Source organism: Salvelinus namaycush, chromosome 3 (genome assembly GCF_016432855.1).
Source record: "Salvelinus namaycush isolate Seneca chromosome 3, SaNama_1.0, whole genome shotgun sequence".
In the NCBI taxonomy this organism is placed as follows: domain Eukaryota; kingdom Metazoa; phylum Chordata; class Actinopteri; order Salmoniformes; family Salmonidae; genus Salvelinus; species Salvelinus namaycush.
Genome location: NC_052309.1, coordinates 84,861,698 through 84,882,086, shown reverse-complemented (window position 1 = coordinate 84,882,086; position 20,389 = coordinate 84,861,698). Strand labels below are relative to the sequence as shown.

The following is a 20,389-nucleotide window of genomic DNA, read 5'->3' as shown; positions in this document are numbered from 1 at the left end:
TGGATTCTTGGGTCGTGTTCTTTAGGGGGAAAAATAACTATTTTGAAACATGTCTAATAAGACGTTGCAAATATGTGTTTTACATTGCTTTCCCCTACTGAACCAAACCCTGATGTTAAAGGCAGAGTGCAGCAAATGCTAATGATGTCAGTGTTAATCCAGGTGAGGATGCTAATGATGTCAGTGTTAATCCAGGTGAGGATGCTAATGATGTCAGTGTTAATCCAGGTGAGGATGCTAATGATGTCAGTGTTAATCAAGGTGAGGATGCTAATGATGTCAGTGTTAATCCAGGTGAGGATGCTAATGATGTCAGTGTTAATCCAGGTGAGGATGCTAATGATGTCAGTGTTAATCCAGGTGAGGATGCTAATGATGTCAGTGTTAATCCAGGTGAGGATGCTAATGATGTCAGTGTTAATCAAGGTGAGGATGCTAATGATGTCGGTGTTAATCCAGGTGAGGATGCTAATGATGTCAGTGTTAATCCAGGTGAGGATGCTAATGATGTCAGTGTTAATCCAGGTGAGGATGCTAATGATGTCAGTGTTAATCCAGGTGAGGATGCTAATGATGTCAGTGTTAATCCAGGTGAGGATGCTAATGATGTCAGTGTTAATCCAGGTGAGGATGCAAATGATGTCAGTGTTAATCCAGGTGACGATGCTAATGATGTCAGTGTTAATCCAGGTGAGGATGCTAATGATGTCAGTATTAATCCAGGTGAGGATGCTAATGATGTCAGTGTTAATCCAGGTGAGGATGCTAATGATGTCAGTGTTAATCCAGGTGAGGATGCTAATGATGTCAGTGTTAATCAAGGTGAGGATGCTAATGATGTCGGTGTTAATCCAGGTGAGGATGCTAATGATGTCAGTGTTAATCCAGGTGAGGATGCTAATGATGTCAGTGTTAATCCAGGTGAGGATGCTAATGATGTCAGTGTTAATCCAGGTGAGGATGCTAATGATGTCAGTGTTAATCCAGGTGAGGATGCTAATGATGTCAGTGTTAATCCAGGTGAGGATGCAAATGATGTCAGTGTTAATCCAGGTGACGATGCTAATGATGTCAGTGTTAATCCAGGTGAGGATGCAGCTCTGACAGCTAAGAGGAGAGTCTCTGCCAGCAAATTCAAAACACGGTCACTGGAAAGAAACCCATCCTACCACTCTCTGGGAAAATTGGAGCCCAGCAGCTTTTTCACCAAGAAGTCCTACTGCTCCAAACTCAAAACACAGTCTCTAGGCAGAAAGCCATCAATAGAAAACAAGCCATCAATGGACTCTCTTGGAAAACTGAAAGCAAACAGCTTGTTCACCAAGATGCTCGGCCTGAAGTCATTTGGTATATTCAAAACGCAGTCCCTGGACAGAAAGCCATCACTAGACAAGAATCCATCACTAGACTCCCTCGGAAAACTGGAATCCAGTAGCTCTTTCACCAAGGTATCCACCTCGAAGCCATGCAGCAGACTAAATATTCCCCATATTAGGCACCCATCTTTGGAGTCCATCCCATTTCTGCCTACAGACTCCACCTCCCATACCTTCCCATCCTGCAAACCCAAGCCCCCAGCTTCCACCTCCTACATCCTTCCATACTTCAGACCCAAGCCCAGCTCAGCCTTTGGTAAGTTAAACGCAGCCTAGGAGGCATCTCTTCTATTGAGAGGGTGGAGGCGTATCTGCGTCAATTAGCTTTCTTAAATATACGTAACTGAACTGACGTTTTGGTGAGGGCCAAGACCCTCCCACATGTCCTCTCTGTGGGGTTTCCCTGACATCTCCCTGCACAATTATCCTTCACTTCATTGTATTATATGTTTGTTGTATCTGTTTCTTTATGTTCTAGGGCTTGTGTATCTGTAACACGGTTTATCTCTGCCACAGCGGACCTAGGATTTGAACCTGCATCCCAACAGCACAACATAAACACCCTTTGCTCCATTGATCAGTGGTCATGGTAATCAATCGTGCTGTTATTGTTCTACAGACATCAAGGCCCACTACGCCATGGTGCGCTCCAATCAGTTGGACTGCTCCATGAAGGGTTTGAAGGACCACAAGAGTAGGAACCTCCTCTGCCCGGTGCTGCAGAGCAAGCGTGTGGATTCTGCCGTCAAGAAGAACAAAAAAACAGGTCATGAAAGTCCACCTTGCACACCACCTTCATGATGGTTATACAGTGCCTTGCAAAAGTATTTATCCCCCTTGGTGTTTTTCCATTTTTTTTGCATTACAACCTGTAATTGAAATAGATTTTTATTTGGATTTAATGTAGTGGACATACACAAAATATTCCAAATTGGTTAAGTGAAATGGGAAAAAAAATTGTTTCAAAAAAATTAAAACTGAAAAGTGGTACGTGCATATGTATTCACCCCCTTTGCTATAAAGCCCCTAAATAATATCTGGTGCAATCAGTTACCTTCAGAAGTCACATAATTAGTTAAGTAAAGTCCACCTGTGTGCAATCTAGGTGTCACATGATCTCAGTGTATATATACACCGGTTCTGAAAAGCCCCAGAGTCTGCAACACCACTAAGCAAGGGGCACCACCAAGCAAACGGCACCATGAAGACCAAGGAGCTCTCCAAACAGGTCAGGGACAAAGTTGTGGAGAAGTACAGATCAGGGTTGAGTTATAAAAAAATATTAGAAACTTTGAATATTCCACGGAGCACCATTAAATCCATTATTAAAATTGTTAAAGAATATGGCACCACAACAAACCTACCAAGAGAGTGCCACCCACCAAAACTCACGGACCAGGCAAGGAGGGCATTAATCAGAGAGGCAACCAAGAGACCAAAGATAACCCTGAAGGAGCTGCAAAGCTCCACAGCGGAGATTGGAATATCTGTCCATAGGACCACTTTAAGCCGTACACTCCACAGAGCTGGGCTTTACAGAAGAGTGGACAGAAAAAAGACATTGCTTAAAGAAAAAAAATAAGCAAACACGTTTGGTGTTCGCCAAAAGGCATGTGGGAGACTCCCCAAACATATGGAAGAAGGTACTCTGGTCAGATGAGACTAAAATGTAGCTTTTTGGACATCAAGGAAAACGCTATGTCTGGCACAAACCCAACACCTCTCATCACCCCGAGAACACCAACCCCACAGTGAAGCATGGTGGTGGCAGCATCATGCTGTGGGGATGTTTTTCCATCGGCAGGGACTGGGAAACTGGTCAGAATTGAAGGAATGATGGATGGCACTAAATACAGGGAAATTCTTGAGGGAAACCTGTTTCAGTCTTCCAGAGATTTGACTGGGACGGAGGTTCACCTTCCAGCAGGACAATGACCCTAAGCATACTGCTAAAGCAACACTCAAGTGATTTAAGGGGAAACATTTAAATGTATTGGAATGGCCTCGTCAAAGCCCAGGCCTCAATCCAATTGAGAATCTGTGGTGTGACTTAAAGGTTGCTGTAGACCAGCAGAACCCATCCAACTTGAAGGAGCTGGAGCAGTTTTGCCTTGAAGAATGGGCAAAAATCCCAGTGGCTAGATGTGCCAAGCTTATAGAGACATACCCCAAGAGACTTTCAGCTGTAATTGCTGCAAAAGGTGGCTCTACAAAGTATTGACTTTGGGGGGGTGAATAGTTATTCATGCTCAAGTTTTCAGTTTTTTTGTCTTATTTCTTGTTTGTTTCACAAGAAAAAATATTTAGCATCTTCAAAGTGGTAGGCATGTTGTATAAATCAAATGATACAAACTCCCCAAAAATCTATTTTAATTCCAGGTTGTAAGGCAACAAAGTAGGAGAAATGCCAAGGGGGTGAATACTTTTGCAAGCCACTGTAGACACAGTTACAGGGGATGCTTTTCTGTTTGCAAATTTTTTTGTGAACATATTACTAAACATGCCATAGATCCAGGTTTCCCTAAAAAAATGACCCTAGATTTCTTATATCAAAGTTCTTCCTGGTTAAATAAAGGACTTTTTATATCAAGGTACTCCCTGGTTAAATAAAGGTTTCATTAAACTATAGATAGATGATATATAATGTTAATGATATTTCCATGGCATTCACCCTTTCACTCCTGTCTTGTGTCACTAGGGCGGGACAGCATATTAGACAATGAGACCTACATGGCCTGCATCACAGCCTTCTTGTCCCTGGCCAAGAGTGAATACACCATGGTGTCCAAAGTCTTCCCTCTGAACTGCTCCAATACCTTTGAAACTCTCATCCAGGTCAGAAGTGAAGGATATTAAAATGTGATGAATAAAATATTACAACTTTATTGTCAATGTCGACACAAATGTGGACATTTGCTTTTGGCTATTATAAGGCTTCACAGTGGCCAGATGATACACAAAACAAACATTTAATATGGGGAGCTCTTCATAATGGAGATCATTACAGGTGTATAACCATCATGTTTATATATACACATGGTTCTACATCTTACACTACCGGGGAGATGTGGCTGTAAGGTATCTTGATGATTCTAGTTGAAGTCTTGATGATGATTATAGTTTTAGACCAATGATGTCATTATGTACATGTCATGTACATGGTGTTATGTACATGGTGTTATGTACATGTTATGTATGTGGTGTTATGTACATAATCTGTCACTGCAGCACTTTTGTACTTTGTTTATGAGTTTATTTAATGGTCTTGAGAATGATGTGCTCATGAGTGTGTTTAATGTCTGTTTTTATGTGGTGAAGCCGAAGACAAATGTCCACATTGCGTGGACAATAAAGTTGTTCTAATTTGTAATTGTAATCTTATTTCCTTCAGGTGGCTCTGAACCAGCTGATCCAGAATGGGGAGAACATTGTGTCCTCTGTCAGACGAGCCTGTTCACGTCACGACTACACAGCCCTCGTCACCATGTTACCTGTCCTGGGCCGTCTCCTGGAGGAGGACAAAGAGTTTAACACATTACTAAAGGTGCCATATAATCCTGAGAGGACAGTTTAAAGTTGAGCTTTCTCTCTATTGTTGTGTGCTCAGGGGGGTGTCATGGTCGGCGGGGATCATGGAGAGGGTCATGGTCAGTGGCGGTCATGGTCATGGGGGTCAGGGTTGGAGTCTTGGTTGGGGTCAGGAGGTGTCATGGTCAGCGGGGTTGGGGTCAGGGGGTGGTCATGGTTGGGGTCATGCTCAGGGGTGGGGTCAGGGTTGTCATGGTCTGGGGAGTCAGGGTCAGGGGTTGTAATGGTCAGGAGGGGTCAGGGTTGGGGTAAATTCTATTTCAATACCAGTCAATTCAGAAAGTTAACCAAATTCCAATTCCAAACTTTCCTCCTTGAAAAGCATGGAAGAGAATTGGAATTTCAGTGTTCCTGAATTGTCTGGAATTGGGGTCAGTATACTGAGGGAAATGTACAGTGGTGGCCAAAAGTTTTGAGAATGACACAAATATACATTTTCACAAAGTCTGCTGCCTCAGTTTGTATGATGGCAATTTGCATATACTCCAGAATGTTATGAAGAGTGATCAGATGAATTGCATTTAATTGCAAAGCCCCTCTTTGCCATGCAAATGAACTGAATCCCCCAAAAACATTTCCACTGCATTCCAGCCCTGCCACTAAAGGACCAGCTGACATCATGTCAGTGATTCTCTTGTTAACACAGGTGTGAGTGTTGACGAGGACAAGGCTGGAGATCACTCTGTCATGCTGATTGAGTTCGAATAACAGACTGGAAGCTTCAAAAGGAGGGTGGTGCTTGGAATCACTGTTCTTCCTCTGTCAGCCATGGTTACATGGAAGGAAACACGTGCCGTCATCATTACTTTGCACAAAAAGGGCTTCACAGGCAAGAATATTGCTGCCAGTAAGATTGCACCTAAATCAACCATTTATCGGATCATCAAGAACGTCAAGGAGAGCGGTTCAATTGTTGTTCAATTGTTTCTTGGGCTTCAGGGCGCCCAAGAAAGTCCAGCAAGCGCCAGGACCGTCTCCTAAACGATTCAGCTGCGGGATCGGGGCACCACCAGGACAGAGCTTGCTCAGGAATGGTAGCAGGTAGGTGTGAGTGCATCTGCACGCACAGTGAAGCGAAGACTTTTGGAGGATGGCCTGGTGTCAAGAAGGGCAGCAAAGAAGCCACTTCTCTCCAGGAAAAACATCAGGGACAGACTGATATTCTGCAAAAGGTACGGGGATTGGACTGCTGAGGACTGAGGTAAAGTCATTTTCTCTGATGAATCCCCTTTCCGATTGTTTGGGGCATCTGGAAAAAAGCTTGTCCGGAGAAGATAAGGTGAGCTCTACAATCAGTCCTGTGTCATGCCAACAGTAAAGCATCCTGAGACCATTCATGTGTGGGGTTGCTTCTCAGCCAAGGGAGTGGGCTCACTCACAATTTTGCCTAAGAACACAGCCATGAATAAAGAATGGTACCAACACATCCTCCAAGAGCGACTTCTCCCAACCATCCAGGAACAGTTTGGTGACGAACAATGCCTTTTCCAGCATGATGGAGCACCTTGCTATAAGGCAAAAGTGATAACTAAGTGGCTTGGGGAACAAAACATCAATATTTTGGGTCTATGGCCAGGAAACTCCCCAGACCTTAATCCCATTGAGAAGTTGTGGTCAATCCTCAAGAGACGGGTGGAAAAACAAAAACCTACAAATTCCAAGCATTGATTATGCAAGAATTGGCTGCCATCAGTCAGGATGTGGCCCAGAAGTTAATTGACAGCATGCCAGGGCGGATTGCAAATATTGACTCTTTGCATCAACTTCATGTAATTGTCAATAAAAGCCTTTGACACTTATGAAATGCTTGTAATTATACTTCAGTATTCCATAGTAACATCTGACAAAAATAACTAAAGACACTGAGGCAGCAGACTTTGTAAAAATTAATATTTGTGTCATTCTCAAAACTTTTGGCCACGACTGTATTATTATGGCTGACTGTGTGATGTCATGTATCATATTCCCTGTCAGTGCACAACAAGCGGCACCTTGGCCAAGCTTTCCAAACTCGTTACATCTATGAAGACCCTGGCAGCCAGAGCACTGAAGGATTTTTCTGCTCACGTCAAGGTACGACATTCTAACCACTCAAAGATTGTTTTAGTTGGAAGGACTTTCAAATATTTCATCATCCAGCAAGGAAACCTCAGGAAACCTGACTGGATCGTTGTAATAATATTATTTCATCAGACAGTCGGCTGAGTTTCCCAAAAGCTTCATAGCACTGAGATTTTTTGGGGCGTGATTGCATACATTCCTATAACGTAAAATGATCTGGAAGCTTTGAGAAACTCAACCCCAAATTGTAATTTTCCCCTTTCTCTCACAGAGCAACCCTGATGGGGAGAGTATGTCCAAGGATGGAACGGTTCATGAATTCAACAGCAATGTAAAAACTCTCTTTTCTGATGTTTCATGTCCATCAGTTTCCATTGAATGAAGTGAATCTGTAATGCTGATGTGCTTACTGAGTAAAGACACGGGTGTTCTGTTCCAGAGGGGGTTTGTTTCCTTATATTGTTGTATCATGGGATACTAGACAGAAGACACATGTCTGTTTCTCACTAAATATAGAATCAAGTATATTTTATTTTTTATCCCATTTGAACTGACCTAACTAAAGATGTCTAATATGTTAATTGTTCTCTTACTGTCTCCAGACAATTCTATTCCTGCAGCAGTTGCTGTCCTTTGCAGATGTTGTTCGGTCCATCCTTTATCCTCATGATGTAGACAGTGACACAGTAACTATGGAGGTGTCCAGTAGTGTTCAGGTGGACGTTCAACATGACACTGGTACGGAGTCTTTCTCTTTGTTTATTAGATAGAGTTTTCGGTTACAAAACTAGATGGTTATTAGATGGTTGGTTTTTCCTCATTGAGATAAGATGTGTAGATATAGAATAGTTTTGTTCACCAGATGCAGATGAATCAGAAGAACAGCCATCAGACAGTCAGGAGTCCAAGGGGAATGACAATCAGAGAGCACTGAGTCCTTATGTCTGTGAGTGTTCAACATGGCTGTGTCTAATATCCAGAATGACACCTTTGACAAGGGCAAGACGCTGAACCGTTGGGTCTTAAGGCGTCCGCATGCTTCAGTTCAGCTGGCGGCTAGCCAAAGTCGAGTGGGCTCGCATACCTTCGCTTAAAAATGAGAAAAAAGTGGCAGTAGTATGGTTTGTCCATTTTGAGACACCGTAGCCAGTTTACACTTCCCCAAAATAATCAAATAAAATGTTATTGGTCACATACACATGGTTAGCAGATGTTAATGCGAATGTAGCGAAATACTTGTGCTTGTAGTTCTGACAGTGCAGTAATATCTAACAAGTAATCTAACAAATTCACAACAACTACATTATACACACAAATGTAAAGGGATGAATAAGAATATGTACATATAAATATATGGATGAGCGATGGCGTGCGGCATAGGCAAGATGCAGTAGATATAGTGTAGAATACAGTATATACATAGGAGATGAGTAATGTAAGACATGTATACATTGTTAAAGTGGAATTATCTAAAGTGACTAGTGATACCTTTATTAAATCCATTTATTACATTTATTAAAGTGGCAAGAGATTTGAGTCTGTATGTTGGCAGCAGCCACTCTATGTTAGTGATGGCTGTTTAACAGTCTGATGGCCTTGAGATAGAAGCTGTTTTTCAGTCTCTCGGTCCCAGCTTTGATGCACCTGTACTGACCTCACCTTCTGGATGATAGCGGGGTGAACAGGCAGTGGCTCAAGTAGTTGTTGTCCTTGATTATCTTTTTTGGCCGTCCTGTGACATCGGGTGGTGTAGGTGTCCTGGAGGGAAGGTAGTTTGCCTCCGGTGATGCGTTGTGCAGACCACACCACCCTCTGGAGAGCCTTACGGTTGTGGGCGGAGCAGTTTCCGTACCAGGCGATGATACTGCCCGACAGGATGCTCTTGATTGTGCATCTGTAAAAGTTTGAGTGTTTTAGGTGACAAACCAAATTTCTAGTCAGAATGAATCTAAGATAGCTCAAGAATTCTGTCATTAATTTGCACGCTTTTGCAGAGATCTTAGTTGTGCAACTTTACATCTAACTAAGATGTTTGGTGCAGTGTTTCTCAATGAAAAAATATAAATAAAAACGAGTCATCTCTCATTGAATGACAACAAAGTCTTTACTGAAGAATCCCTACTATTGACCAATCACCGCCGAAGGGGCGTAGACTTCAGCTACTGACTTCAGCCTGCCTCAAGAAAAAAATGTGTGTGCCCGAACAACTGAAAAAACCCTTACCGAAGTACAAAACGAAGAAAAACGTCACAAAATGTTGTCATAATATATGCATAAACTCTTCCGAACTGTTTCGGCTGGGAAGCATGCAGACGCCTTTAAGCTAAGGCAATATGCTGGCTTCTGGCTTTTGGCTCCAATGAAAGCACATTTGATACTGGAGGTCCCATACTGGCAAAAAATGTAATCTCCTTTCACCCCTGATTGTGAGTCAGAATCAGCCACAGGTGGTGTTTAGTTCAAGTGCCTTGACTGCCCCCATGTGGTGGCTATGTGGTTTTACATGAGGAACCTTGACTGCCCCCATGTGGTGGCTTTGTGGTTTTACATGATGTTTATGATTTCCCTTCTCCAGGTAAGGTGCTGGAGCATCTCCAGTACAACCTACAGAGTAAGGCCAAGGTGTACGAGGACCACGCTCTCGGGGCCATCTTCCTCCTCAACAACTACAACTACATCCTCAAGTCAATGAAGAAGTAGGCCCTCTCTTTGTACATTTCCAAAGTGTGTGTTAGCTGTAATACACAGTGTGGATGAACCGTTGCTTGAGTCTGGCATTAGGGCCTTGCACATTAATGAACAGGGTGTTGTGGAAAAATTCTTACACAGGGACACTCGAAGTGAATCTTAAATGAATCATTGTTTATTGTCAGCGCGCTGGAGAGGTTCCAACCAACTCAATGCACCATAGAACACATGTCAATCAGGAGCTCTACTGGGGCAGTCCCAGCCCAATGCACCATAGAACATGTCAATCAGGAGCTCTGCTGGGGCAGTCCCAGCCCAATGCACCATAGAACATGTCAATCAGGAGCTCTACTGGGGCAGTCCCAGCCCAATGCACCATAGAACACATGTCAATCAGGAGCTCTGCTGGGGCAGTCCCAGCTCAATGCACCATAGAACACATGTCAATCAGGAGCTCTGCTGGGGCAGTCCCAGCTCAATGCACCATAGTACACATGTCAATCAGGAGCTCTGCTGGGGCAGTCCCAGCCCAATGCACCATAGAACATGTCAATCAGGAGCTCTGCTGGGGCAGTCCCAGCCCAATGCACCATAGAACACATGTCAATCAGGAGCTCTGCTGGGGCAGTCCCAGCCCAATGCACCATAGAACATGTCAATCAGGAGCTCTGCTGGGGCAGTCCCAGCTCAATGCACCATAGTACACATGTCAATCAGGAGCTCTGCTGGGGCAGTCCCAGCCCAATGCACCATAGAACATGTCAATCAGGAGCTCTGCTGGGGCAGTCCCAGCTCAATGCACCATAGTACACATGTCAATCAGGAGCTCTACTGGGGCAGTCCCAGCCCAATGCACCATAGAACACATGTCAATCAGGAGCTCTGCTGGGGCAGTCCCAGCTCAATGCACCATAGAACACATGTCAATCAGGAGCTCTGCTGGGGCAGTCCCAGCCCAATGCACCATAGTACACATGTCAATCAGGAGCTCTGCTGGGGCAGTCCCAGCCCAATGCACCATAGAACATGTCAATCAGGAGCTCTGCTGGGGCAGTCCCAGCTCAATGCACCATAGTACACATGTCAATCAGGAGCTCTGCTGGGGCAGTCCCAGCTCAATGCACCATAGAACACATGTCAATCAGGAGCTCTGCTGGGGCAGTCCCAGCTCAATTCACCATAGTACACATGTTAATCAGGAGCTCTGCTGGGGCAGTCCCAGCCCAATGCACCATAGTGCACATGTCAATCAGGAGCTCTGCTGGGGCAGTCCCAGCTCAATGCACCATAGTACACATGTTAATCAGGAGCTCTGCTGGGGCAGTCCCAGCTCAATGCACCATAGTGCACATGTCAATCAGGAGCTCTGCTGGGGCAGTCCCAGCTCAATGCACCATAGTACACATGTCAATCAGGAGCTCTGCTGGGGCAGTCCCAGCTCAATGCACCATAGTACACATGTTTAATCAGGAGCTCTGCTGGGGCAGTCCCAGCTCAATGCACCATAGTACACGTGTCAATCAGGAGTTCTGCTGGGGCAGTCCCAGCCCAATGCACCATAGAACACATGTCAATCAGGAGCTCTGCTGGGGCAGTCCCAGCCCAATGCACCATAGAACATGTCAATCAGGAGCTCTGCTGGGGCAGTCCCAGCTCAATGCACCATAGTACACATGTCAATCAGGAGCTCTGCTGGGGCAGTCCCAGCTCAATGCACCATAGTACACATGTTAATCAGGAGCTCTGCTGGGGCAGTCCCAGCCCAATACACCATAGTACACATGTTAATCAGGAGCTCTGCTGGGGCAGTCCCAGCTCAATACACCATAGTACACATGTCAATCAGGAGCTCTGCTGGGGCAGTCCCAGCAGTTGTCTTATATACGACTATACACAGACAAGTTATATTTGCATGATTTAGCATAATTCATTAATCATTACCGTCTTGTTTCATTCATGTGACCGGTCAATACTGTTTCATAACATGTGACCGACCAATACTGTTTCATAACATGTGACAGACCAACACCTCACGAGGATTCTTTCTCTCTAAGCTGAGACCTTGAAATGGAGATATATTTTGTTTGTTCTCAAAACACAGTCGTTTGTTCTCAAAACACGATCTGGGCGTACTGCCAAATTGCAGCTACTGATAGGTGATTTGTACAGTCTGCCACTTGCATGAACACAGAAATTGGTTTATAGAACAGCAGATGAATAGAACACAGAAATGAGTTACAAGAAAAGCACAAACATTAATATTCCCATTACAAGGGTCATGTTCATTAGGCAACAAATGGAAGAAAACAGTCAAACAGGGAGGGGAGGGACCATCGGGACTTAAGAAATGAAAAACGCACATTTTATTTTTCAGTTACAAAACATTTTAAAACTTTCTGTGGCGTGCCCTAATGAATACGAACCTGGTCATGCAGTTTACCAGAACGCGTTCCAGAACAGTCCGGAACTATAATAAATCTTTATTTGAGACATTAGAGATCCCTAAAGTTGCGATATTAACTAGGCCTACACAACATAATGATCACTCAAAGTGACCTACATTTTGACTTTCCATGTACTTTAGTTCAGTGTTGTAAGTGAATTTGTCACAGCTCACAGGGGTTATGACAGGGACATCTACCTGCAGGTCATCTCTGTTTGAAGTGGTTCAAACCAGCGGCAGGGATCCGGAGGTTGAGTACGGGGAACTGATTGAGCAACAGAAGCAGGCGTACCAGCACAGGTGAGGGACCAGGAATCCAGAGGAGGAAGAAGGGAGTGATGGAATCTAACATTGTCTAACATTAGTCCTGATCATTATGTATTATTAGACGAGACTAGCTGCCTCCTGCTAGCCTGAAATCCACAGCCTTTTCTGCTAACATTCCACTCTTTGTACTCCCTGTCATTGCTAAAACATGTTTTGCATGACAAGGAGTGGAATGATGACAGGAACAGATTGGTAACCAGGTTAGCATACTGCCCTTATGGCCGGGGAATCATTGTAAATCATTAAATGCAACTTCCTCTTCAAAATGATATTCATCTGTTCAGTTTTTCGGTCTCTGGATATGCTGCTAATATTGTCAACTCTGGAATATTTTAAAAACACCCTATTTCCTGTGAGATCCTGGCACTTGCTTTCCCTTGGAAATCTAATGTTTTGAATCAAATTCCCCCCTCTCCGGTGTGAGTTGACTAATCTACCAGCTCATGTTTGTTGCCTAGGTTTACAATATTATAATATAGATTTTATGGTGGTCATACATGCTCATGACAAGTGTTATAATGCATTGTAACTGCATCAAAATGCATTGTAACTGCATCATAATGCATTATAACTGCATCAAAATGCATGATCCCGGCATTATAACTGCATCATAATGCATGATACATGCAGGCTTTAAGTGAAGCGTTACCATTACTTCACACGGGGACAATGCTACGTTAAATCAAGTATCTTATGCTACAACTCAAATACAATTGTATTTGTTACATGCTTCGTAAACAACAGGTGTAGACGAACAGTGAAATGTTTGCTTGCGGGACCATCCCAACACTGCTGAGAGAAATAATACGAAAATAATAACAGGAGGAATAAATCCACAATGAGTAACGATAACTTGGCTGTATATACGGAGTACCAGTACCAAGTCCATGTGCAGGGGTACAATGTAATTGAGGTAGAGAATAAACAGTAACAGCAGTGTATTCCATAAGTCAAAAGAGTTCATGCAAAAAGTGCCAATGGAGATAGTCCTTGTACCTATTGGTTAACTATTTAGCAGTCTTATGGCTTGGGGGGTAAAGCTGTTCAGGCTTGTTGGTTCCAGACTTGTGGGCAGTCCAATAAATGATTATGCTACTGAACATGACTGATCTGTGCAGTGAATGTGTGCTGCTTGTGTGTTGCAGTTGGTTGAAGGTGACCGAGTGCCTGACTGAAAAGAATCTGCCCACCTTTAAGCCAGGTGACAAGGTGAGGGTAGATGTTTTGATACTGTATATTCAATTAAAAAGGATATTTCTCAAATTACACTATCTACCTTTAAGTGGATTTGCTTGTTGTTTTATTCAAACCTAATCACACCTTTTCTATTCTTCATATGTCATCAACATCGGGCTTCAGTTGAAAGAAAAAGACTGTCAGGTGATTAAAGACAAGTTCAAGGTAAGGCAAGGAGGCCAGATTCCTCCATGTACCTAAAGGATCTGTTTCAGTACTAGTGATGGGGTGGGGGGGGGGTCGATACAGATACATATCGAGATATTATCTTTGACGATATATCGTATCGTTTTGACAATATTGCAATATTATATTTGTGCTAGTTGGCTGTACCTGCACCAAAACTCCAGTATTTTTCCTTCATAGCTTGTTCTCCATCTTCATTTTAAATAAGGCGCCAATTTATTAGGGAAACAATTTGTCAGCACTTTTTTATTTCCATGACTGATCAAAACTAGTTTTCTCATGTCTCTCTCTCGTCTCTCTGCAGCAGATATATGGTGAGAAATATGTTTGGAACATCGAATCGCAATAAAATCACAGTATCGAATTGCAATACATATAGAATCATGAGAATCACAATACATATAGAATCATGAGAATCACAATACATATAGAATCATGAGAATCACAATACAAATAGAATCATGAGAATCACAATACATTGAGAATCGTAATACATAACATATTGGCATCTAAGTTACGTGATAATATGGTATCGTGAGGTCCCTGGCAATTTCCAGCCCTAGTCAGTACCATCTCTACACAACAACCCTTATTCATACTCACAAACAGAATGATCACAAACGTCTAAACCCAACATGTCAGCTTATTTTATATTTTTTTTTAGATGTTATATATTTTATGACTGCTGCAAGATGAATTGCCTCTTTGAGGACATGAAAGTTTTCTGAATCTGAATGTCAGCTTAGGGCTCGTATTTATGGGGCACCGTTTGTAACATGCTATATTTATGGACACCAAAGATTGTATGTTAGCATTTTCTGTTACAAAACAGTGTGTGATAACATGATGGTCCAAAAACTTTTTCTATGACCTTTGACATCGTGTCCTCCAGAGCTTCAACGAGGGCCTAGAGGAACTGTATAAGGCTCAGAAGGCGTGGGCCATCCCAGACAGAGAGCAGCGCCAGGCCATCTGTCAGGCCCAGAGAGAGATGGTGTCCAAGGCCTACACAGCTTTTCTGCTGAGGGGAGTCATGGCATATCACATAGCTTATTACTGGAGACTGCTGCTGAATTCAGAATCAACCCCTATTCCATAGCTCTTACTTCATAGCCCCTATTCCCTCGCCCTTACTCCCTATACCCTAGCCCTTATTCCCTATCCCATACTCCCTAGCCCTTACTCACTATTCCCTAGCTTTTACTCTCTAGCCCCTATTCTCAAGCCCCTACTCCCTAGCCCTTACTCCATATTCACCAGCCCCTACCACTCATGTAGATCTGAGCGGATTGGATGGATAAAAGCATTATGGTAATACCTTCATCTTGCCTTCTGATTGGCCTAGTGAAAATGTTGTCGTATTGCTTCTACCTATCGAATCCTCTTAGATCTGCTAGGGAATAGGGGGTCCATTTGGAATTCAGCACACAGGTGGTTGAATAACTGATGCTTTTCAAATACTGTAGGTGAAACATGTATGTTTGGTCTCTATGTACAAGACATTTTTTTTATTCAGCACTGTTCAATAATGATGTGCAGTAAGAATGTCATACAGAACGCTGGTACAGGGATATTCCTTTATTATGGTCCTTTACCTGTACTTTACACAGATGTGACCATGCTGATTTCTCCAAACACCCTGAGAGGTACCACAAATACAGCCCAGCGCAGGTGGAGGAGATGATCGTGAAACTATTTGATATCTCAGCCTGAGGTTGAGAACCTGCTTAGATAGGAGATAATATAAGGCCTTCACACTGCCTCTATAGGAAATAACACACTGTTGATTTGTTTCCACACTACTAATACTACAGCTACAGTCCCCATTACATGTATTCATTAGAGTTCTAGGGCTCTATTCTGGGGGATTATAGCACTACAGTCCCTGTTACATTTATTCATTAGAGTCCTAATTGCTAAATGTATTATTCCACATGACTGGCTAGTTCTAAACATGTTTAAATAAATATTGTTAAAGCTCTACTTAAGAATAAACACATCTATTTATTTTACCCAGAAACTCAAAACAACTAGCTTTTTGTTAGTGCTCGCAAAATTTCTGAAGACCCAAATACACCAATATTTATTGAAATATGGTTGTTAAAAGCGAATAAAGAATTTATGACCAGAAATCTAATTGGTTGATCTGACATTCAGAACCAAAGGAGAAATATAAAATGACGACTGCGTAAACAATGAGGACAGTGAGATAGATACAGAAACAGATCAAGTCCACTTTGTTGGCAAAGCAAAGGTGTATAGCTTTTTTCTGGTCTTGTGCAGCCATTTTGTTGAGAAATTTCACCACCTTCTGGAGGGCTGTATTCTCTTCCTCTGAGGCTTTAATATCAGACTTGGATTCTAGACAAAGGTAAATGAGAGAAAAAAGGATAAACTATTATTAATATAACATGATTAAATAAAGATGTAAAAATTATTGACCTTTTTGTAAAATGACATCGTTTTCAGTGACAGATTAAAGATCAAATGGCGTAGCTGGCCAGACCAGCGTACACGCAAGACAAATGATGGTAACAAGAAAATATGCTGGGAAAGACATCAACTGCATGCTCTAACTGCAGCTAAGGGTAAGAATGAAAAGGTTGTGCATCAATAAAATACAACGAATAGTTTATGGTGATGAAAGTAATTTATGGGGTACCAAGTAAAACTGGTTGCAATAACATCATTATGACATCATGGTCAGGTTATAACTGATTGTATAATGATGTTTTGTTAATGTCTTTTGCAACCATAAAAATATATCTTGCTCTGTGGGTAACTGAGATGAGGGAAGAATGAAAAAGTTTACCCTCTGTGTCTTTAAGCAGCGAGTCTTTGGACTTGGAGAGGCTGCAGGGCCGGAGAGTGCCACATTTAGCCAGACGTGTGAGCACCATAGACTGCAACGTGCTCAACACCAGGATGACCAAACAGAAACAGAAGTGCTTTCCTATGGAGAACAACGAGAGAGAGAGATGTGTGAGTGTTATATGGTGGCAGAGAGGTCCTGTATACATGAAACCGACATCAGTACGCTGCTAACAGTATAGCTTCCTTTACTGTCCCTGTAACATACCGGGCTGGAAATAGTGAAACTCTGCTCGCAACGGATCAATAGGATCACTGTTGCTGTTCAGGATCACTGCTCCCAAACACATGTGACCGTTTTCCTTGACAACATACCACACAATTGAGGTACAGAAAAATATCAAATTTGATAGCTCCCGTGGCGACATTTCAAGCTAGCTGTGAAATAAGCTTATGGAACGTTCTTAACTCTGTTACATAAACACCCGTTACAACAAAATGCTGTTTCATTCTGGTGCATTACACACAGGACACTCACGGATGATGGGGCTGCACTGGCCTCCTCCAGGCAGTAGGTCGTTGAGGATGATGAGGAACATGATGAAGCTGAGAACCAGTGTAACCTTGAATGAGATACGCTCGCCCCCTCCCAGCGGCAGGGCAAAGCTCACCACATCTGACACAATGATCAGTATACTGGGCAGGACCAGGGACAGAAATGGGTTTTCGGACCGCATTTTCAGCGACACCTGTGAAGACAGATGGGTAGGCAAGAGAGAAATAATTTGTTTTCGAGTACTTGCATCTAAACGTATAGCATTTGTTTAAAGTTGAAAGGGAAGAGCATTACATTCCAAAATCAGACAGATGTTTTCAGAACTCAAAAGAAGCCGTATGTCAATGAATCCTGGGATGAGTATGTATGGATCTACACAATAGATAGCCTGGGATGAGTATGTATGGATCTACACAATAGATAGCCTGGGATGAGTATGTATGGATCTACACAATAGATAGCCTGGGATGAGTATGTATGGATCTACACAATAGATAGCCTGGGATGAGTATGTATGGATCTACACAATAGATAGCCTGGGATGAGTATGTATGGATCTACACAATAGATAGCCTGGGATGAGTATGTATGGATCTACACAATAGATAGCCTGGGATGAGTATGTATGGATCTACACAATAGATAGCCTGGGATGAGTATGTATCTCAACGGAACACTACTTATGAAAGGTATGAAAACATCAGATACATTTTTATTTAAGTGTATTGTATTTTTTCGGTGTAAATGTTTAAGCTTTCCACTTAAAAATAGGAAGAGTAAAGTATCTTTACATGTCCCCCCCAAAAAACTACTGAAATCACCCAGAGCACTCACTAACCCATAGATAGTTGCGATCATCTCTGCCTCCTTTAGCATCGAGTTTCACGTTCTCGGTAAGCCAGTCCCCGCGGTTTGCACTAGTTTTGCTCACTTTCCCAAAGTTCAGGAACATGCCACATCCTGGAAAGGCAGATATTTGATACTAGTTCAGTCATTCAAAGATCATACCATAGTTTATAACAAAAACCATAGCTTCACACCCTCTATTGTTTCAGGGGTGTAAAGATTGACATTTTTTGTTCGGTTCATTTCTTGTTTTGGTTTTATCTTGGTTCTCAGAAGAGGGTGGAAAAACGATCACATAAATTAAAAGATTTTTTAAATCATTTCAATTTATCTATAATAAAGATGTGAACATTTTGATCCCTACTTCAGTGGTGGTAGCCTACTGTAACACATATCTCAGAGCCACTTTGGTGAAACAACCTCACGTTTAGATCCATAAGAAGCTGTTTGGTTCATTCTGGCAGCCATATCCAAACAGAACGTCTGCAAATATTGACTCTTTGCATCAACAACATGTAATTGTGAATAAAAGCCTTTGATACTTATGAAATGCTTGTAATTATACTTCACTATTCCATAGTAACATCTGACAAAAATATCTAAAGATACTGAAGCAGCAAACTTTGTGAAAATGTATATTTGTGTCATTCTCAACTTTTGGCCACAACTGTACAGTAGATTACTAATGGGGGTCGCTGTGTTGAAGCCAACGTGCCTCCGTCTTGACACTCCCCCCACCATTGTATAAAATAAAATACAAATGGAAGCATTTATTAATGTCTACTTTCGTATTTGCAACATTTATTATTTTACAGACTCCATAGAAACATATCGAATAACAGCTTCATACATGGATACACAGATAGTATTTAGCCCCTTATTTTAGGCACTAAACTATCTCCATTTATTCTTGCATACATTTTTTTTTTAAACTTTAAACTAGTCTTGTGAGGCTTCTGGGTGTTCGTGAGAGACTCACCTTTCCATAGAGGGGTCATATTAGTGTAGCCCAAACTGTTCGGATGCTACAGACAGAAGTTGGCATATCGGCTGTACTGACTTCAGACGAGTCCTGTGACACTTATGGGGGTTGTAGAGCAAAACGGAGAGAACCGTCATGTTCGTGAGAGTCTCTTTTTAACAGTTTGTAGGCCAAACTGTATGGACGCTACAGACATTTTTGTGATAAGACTGATTTTCGGGATGTCTAATGGTCTGATAAGCACCGCCCTAGCTCTGCCACCTGTCATGCGCCTTTTTCTCAGGAGTGGCTTCCGTCTGGCCACTCTCCTATAAAGCCCAGATTGGTGAAGTGCTGTAGAGACTGTTGTCCTTCTGGCAGGTTCTCCAATCTCAGCCAAGGAACTCTGTAGTTCAGTCAGAGTGGTCATTGAGTTCTTGGTTACCTCCCTGACCAAGGTCCTTCTTGCCCGGTTTCTCAGTTTGATTTGACAGCCAGCTCTAGGCAGTGTCTGGGTAGTTCCATATTATTCTTTTTTTAATGATGTAGACCACTGTGCTCTTGGGAACTTTCAACACTCTAGAAATGATTTTATACCCTTCCCCAGATATATTCCTCATCACAATTCCCGGAGATCTACGGACAGTTCCTAGGACTTTATGCTATAATTTCTGCTCTAACATGCACTGTCAACTATGGGACATCACATAGACAGGTGGACTCCAATCAACTTGTTGTGAAATCTCAAAGATGATCAAAGAAAGTTGGATGCACCTGAGCTCAATTTGTAGTGTCATAGGAAAGGGGTGTGAATAATTATGTACATTCAATTTATGTATTTAAGTTTTTATAAATATGCAAACATTTCTAAAGACTTTCTCACTTTGTCATTATGGGGTATTGTGTGTAGATGGGTGAGAGAAACAATATATTTAATCCATTTTGAATTCAGGCTGTAACAACAAAATGTGGAATAAGTCAAGGGGTATGAATACTTTCTGAAGGCACTGTACATCATTGGTAGGGAGGACAGTCAGGGAGCATATAAAACTCCATAGATGACAAATAAACTGAATTGCATCATATACGGAATTGCAGTAGGCTATACAGATTTTTTTAAACTAAGTTTTAGTTGTTTTTGGTAACATCTTGTTTTTAATAAGATCTTTGGTAAGTAATTGTGCGCAAGAGTTGTTTAGCAGACAGAATGAGGATTGAAATTATGCTGTTTAGCAGACAGAATGAGGATTGAAATTATGCACTTACCTTTAAGTGCCCATACATTGATGGCGATGGGGCAGAAATCTGAA

General features: G+C 42.3%; 1 protein-coding gene across 1 annotated transcript; it reads left to right on the top strand.

Annotated features, from left to right (window-relative positions):
• Window positions 1–1,256: 1,256 nt before the first annotated feature.
• Window positions 1,257–18,925, top strand: LOC120041397 (exocyst complex component 7-like). Its single transcript, XM_038986355.1, has 12 exons — window positions 1,257–1,632; window positions 1,996–2,142; window positions 4,075–4,211; window positions 4,768–4,920; window positions 6,939–7,037; window positions 7,297–7,356; window positions 7,628–7,763; window positions 9,601–9,721; window positions 12,361–12,456; window positions 13,629–13,692; window positions 13,843–13,884; window positions 14,798–18,925. Exons 1-12 carry the CDS (start codon window positions 1,281–1,283, stop codon window positions 15,002–15,004), a joined length of 1,614 nt encoding a protein of 537 aa, XP_038842283.1. The 5' UTR covers window positions 1,257–1,280; the 3' UTR covers window positions 15,005–18,925.
• Window positions 18,926–20,389: the final 1,464 nt, after the last annotated feature.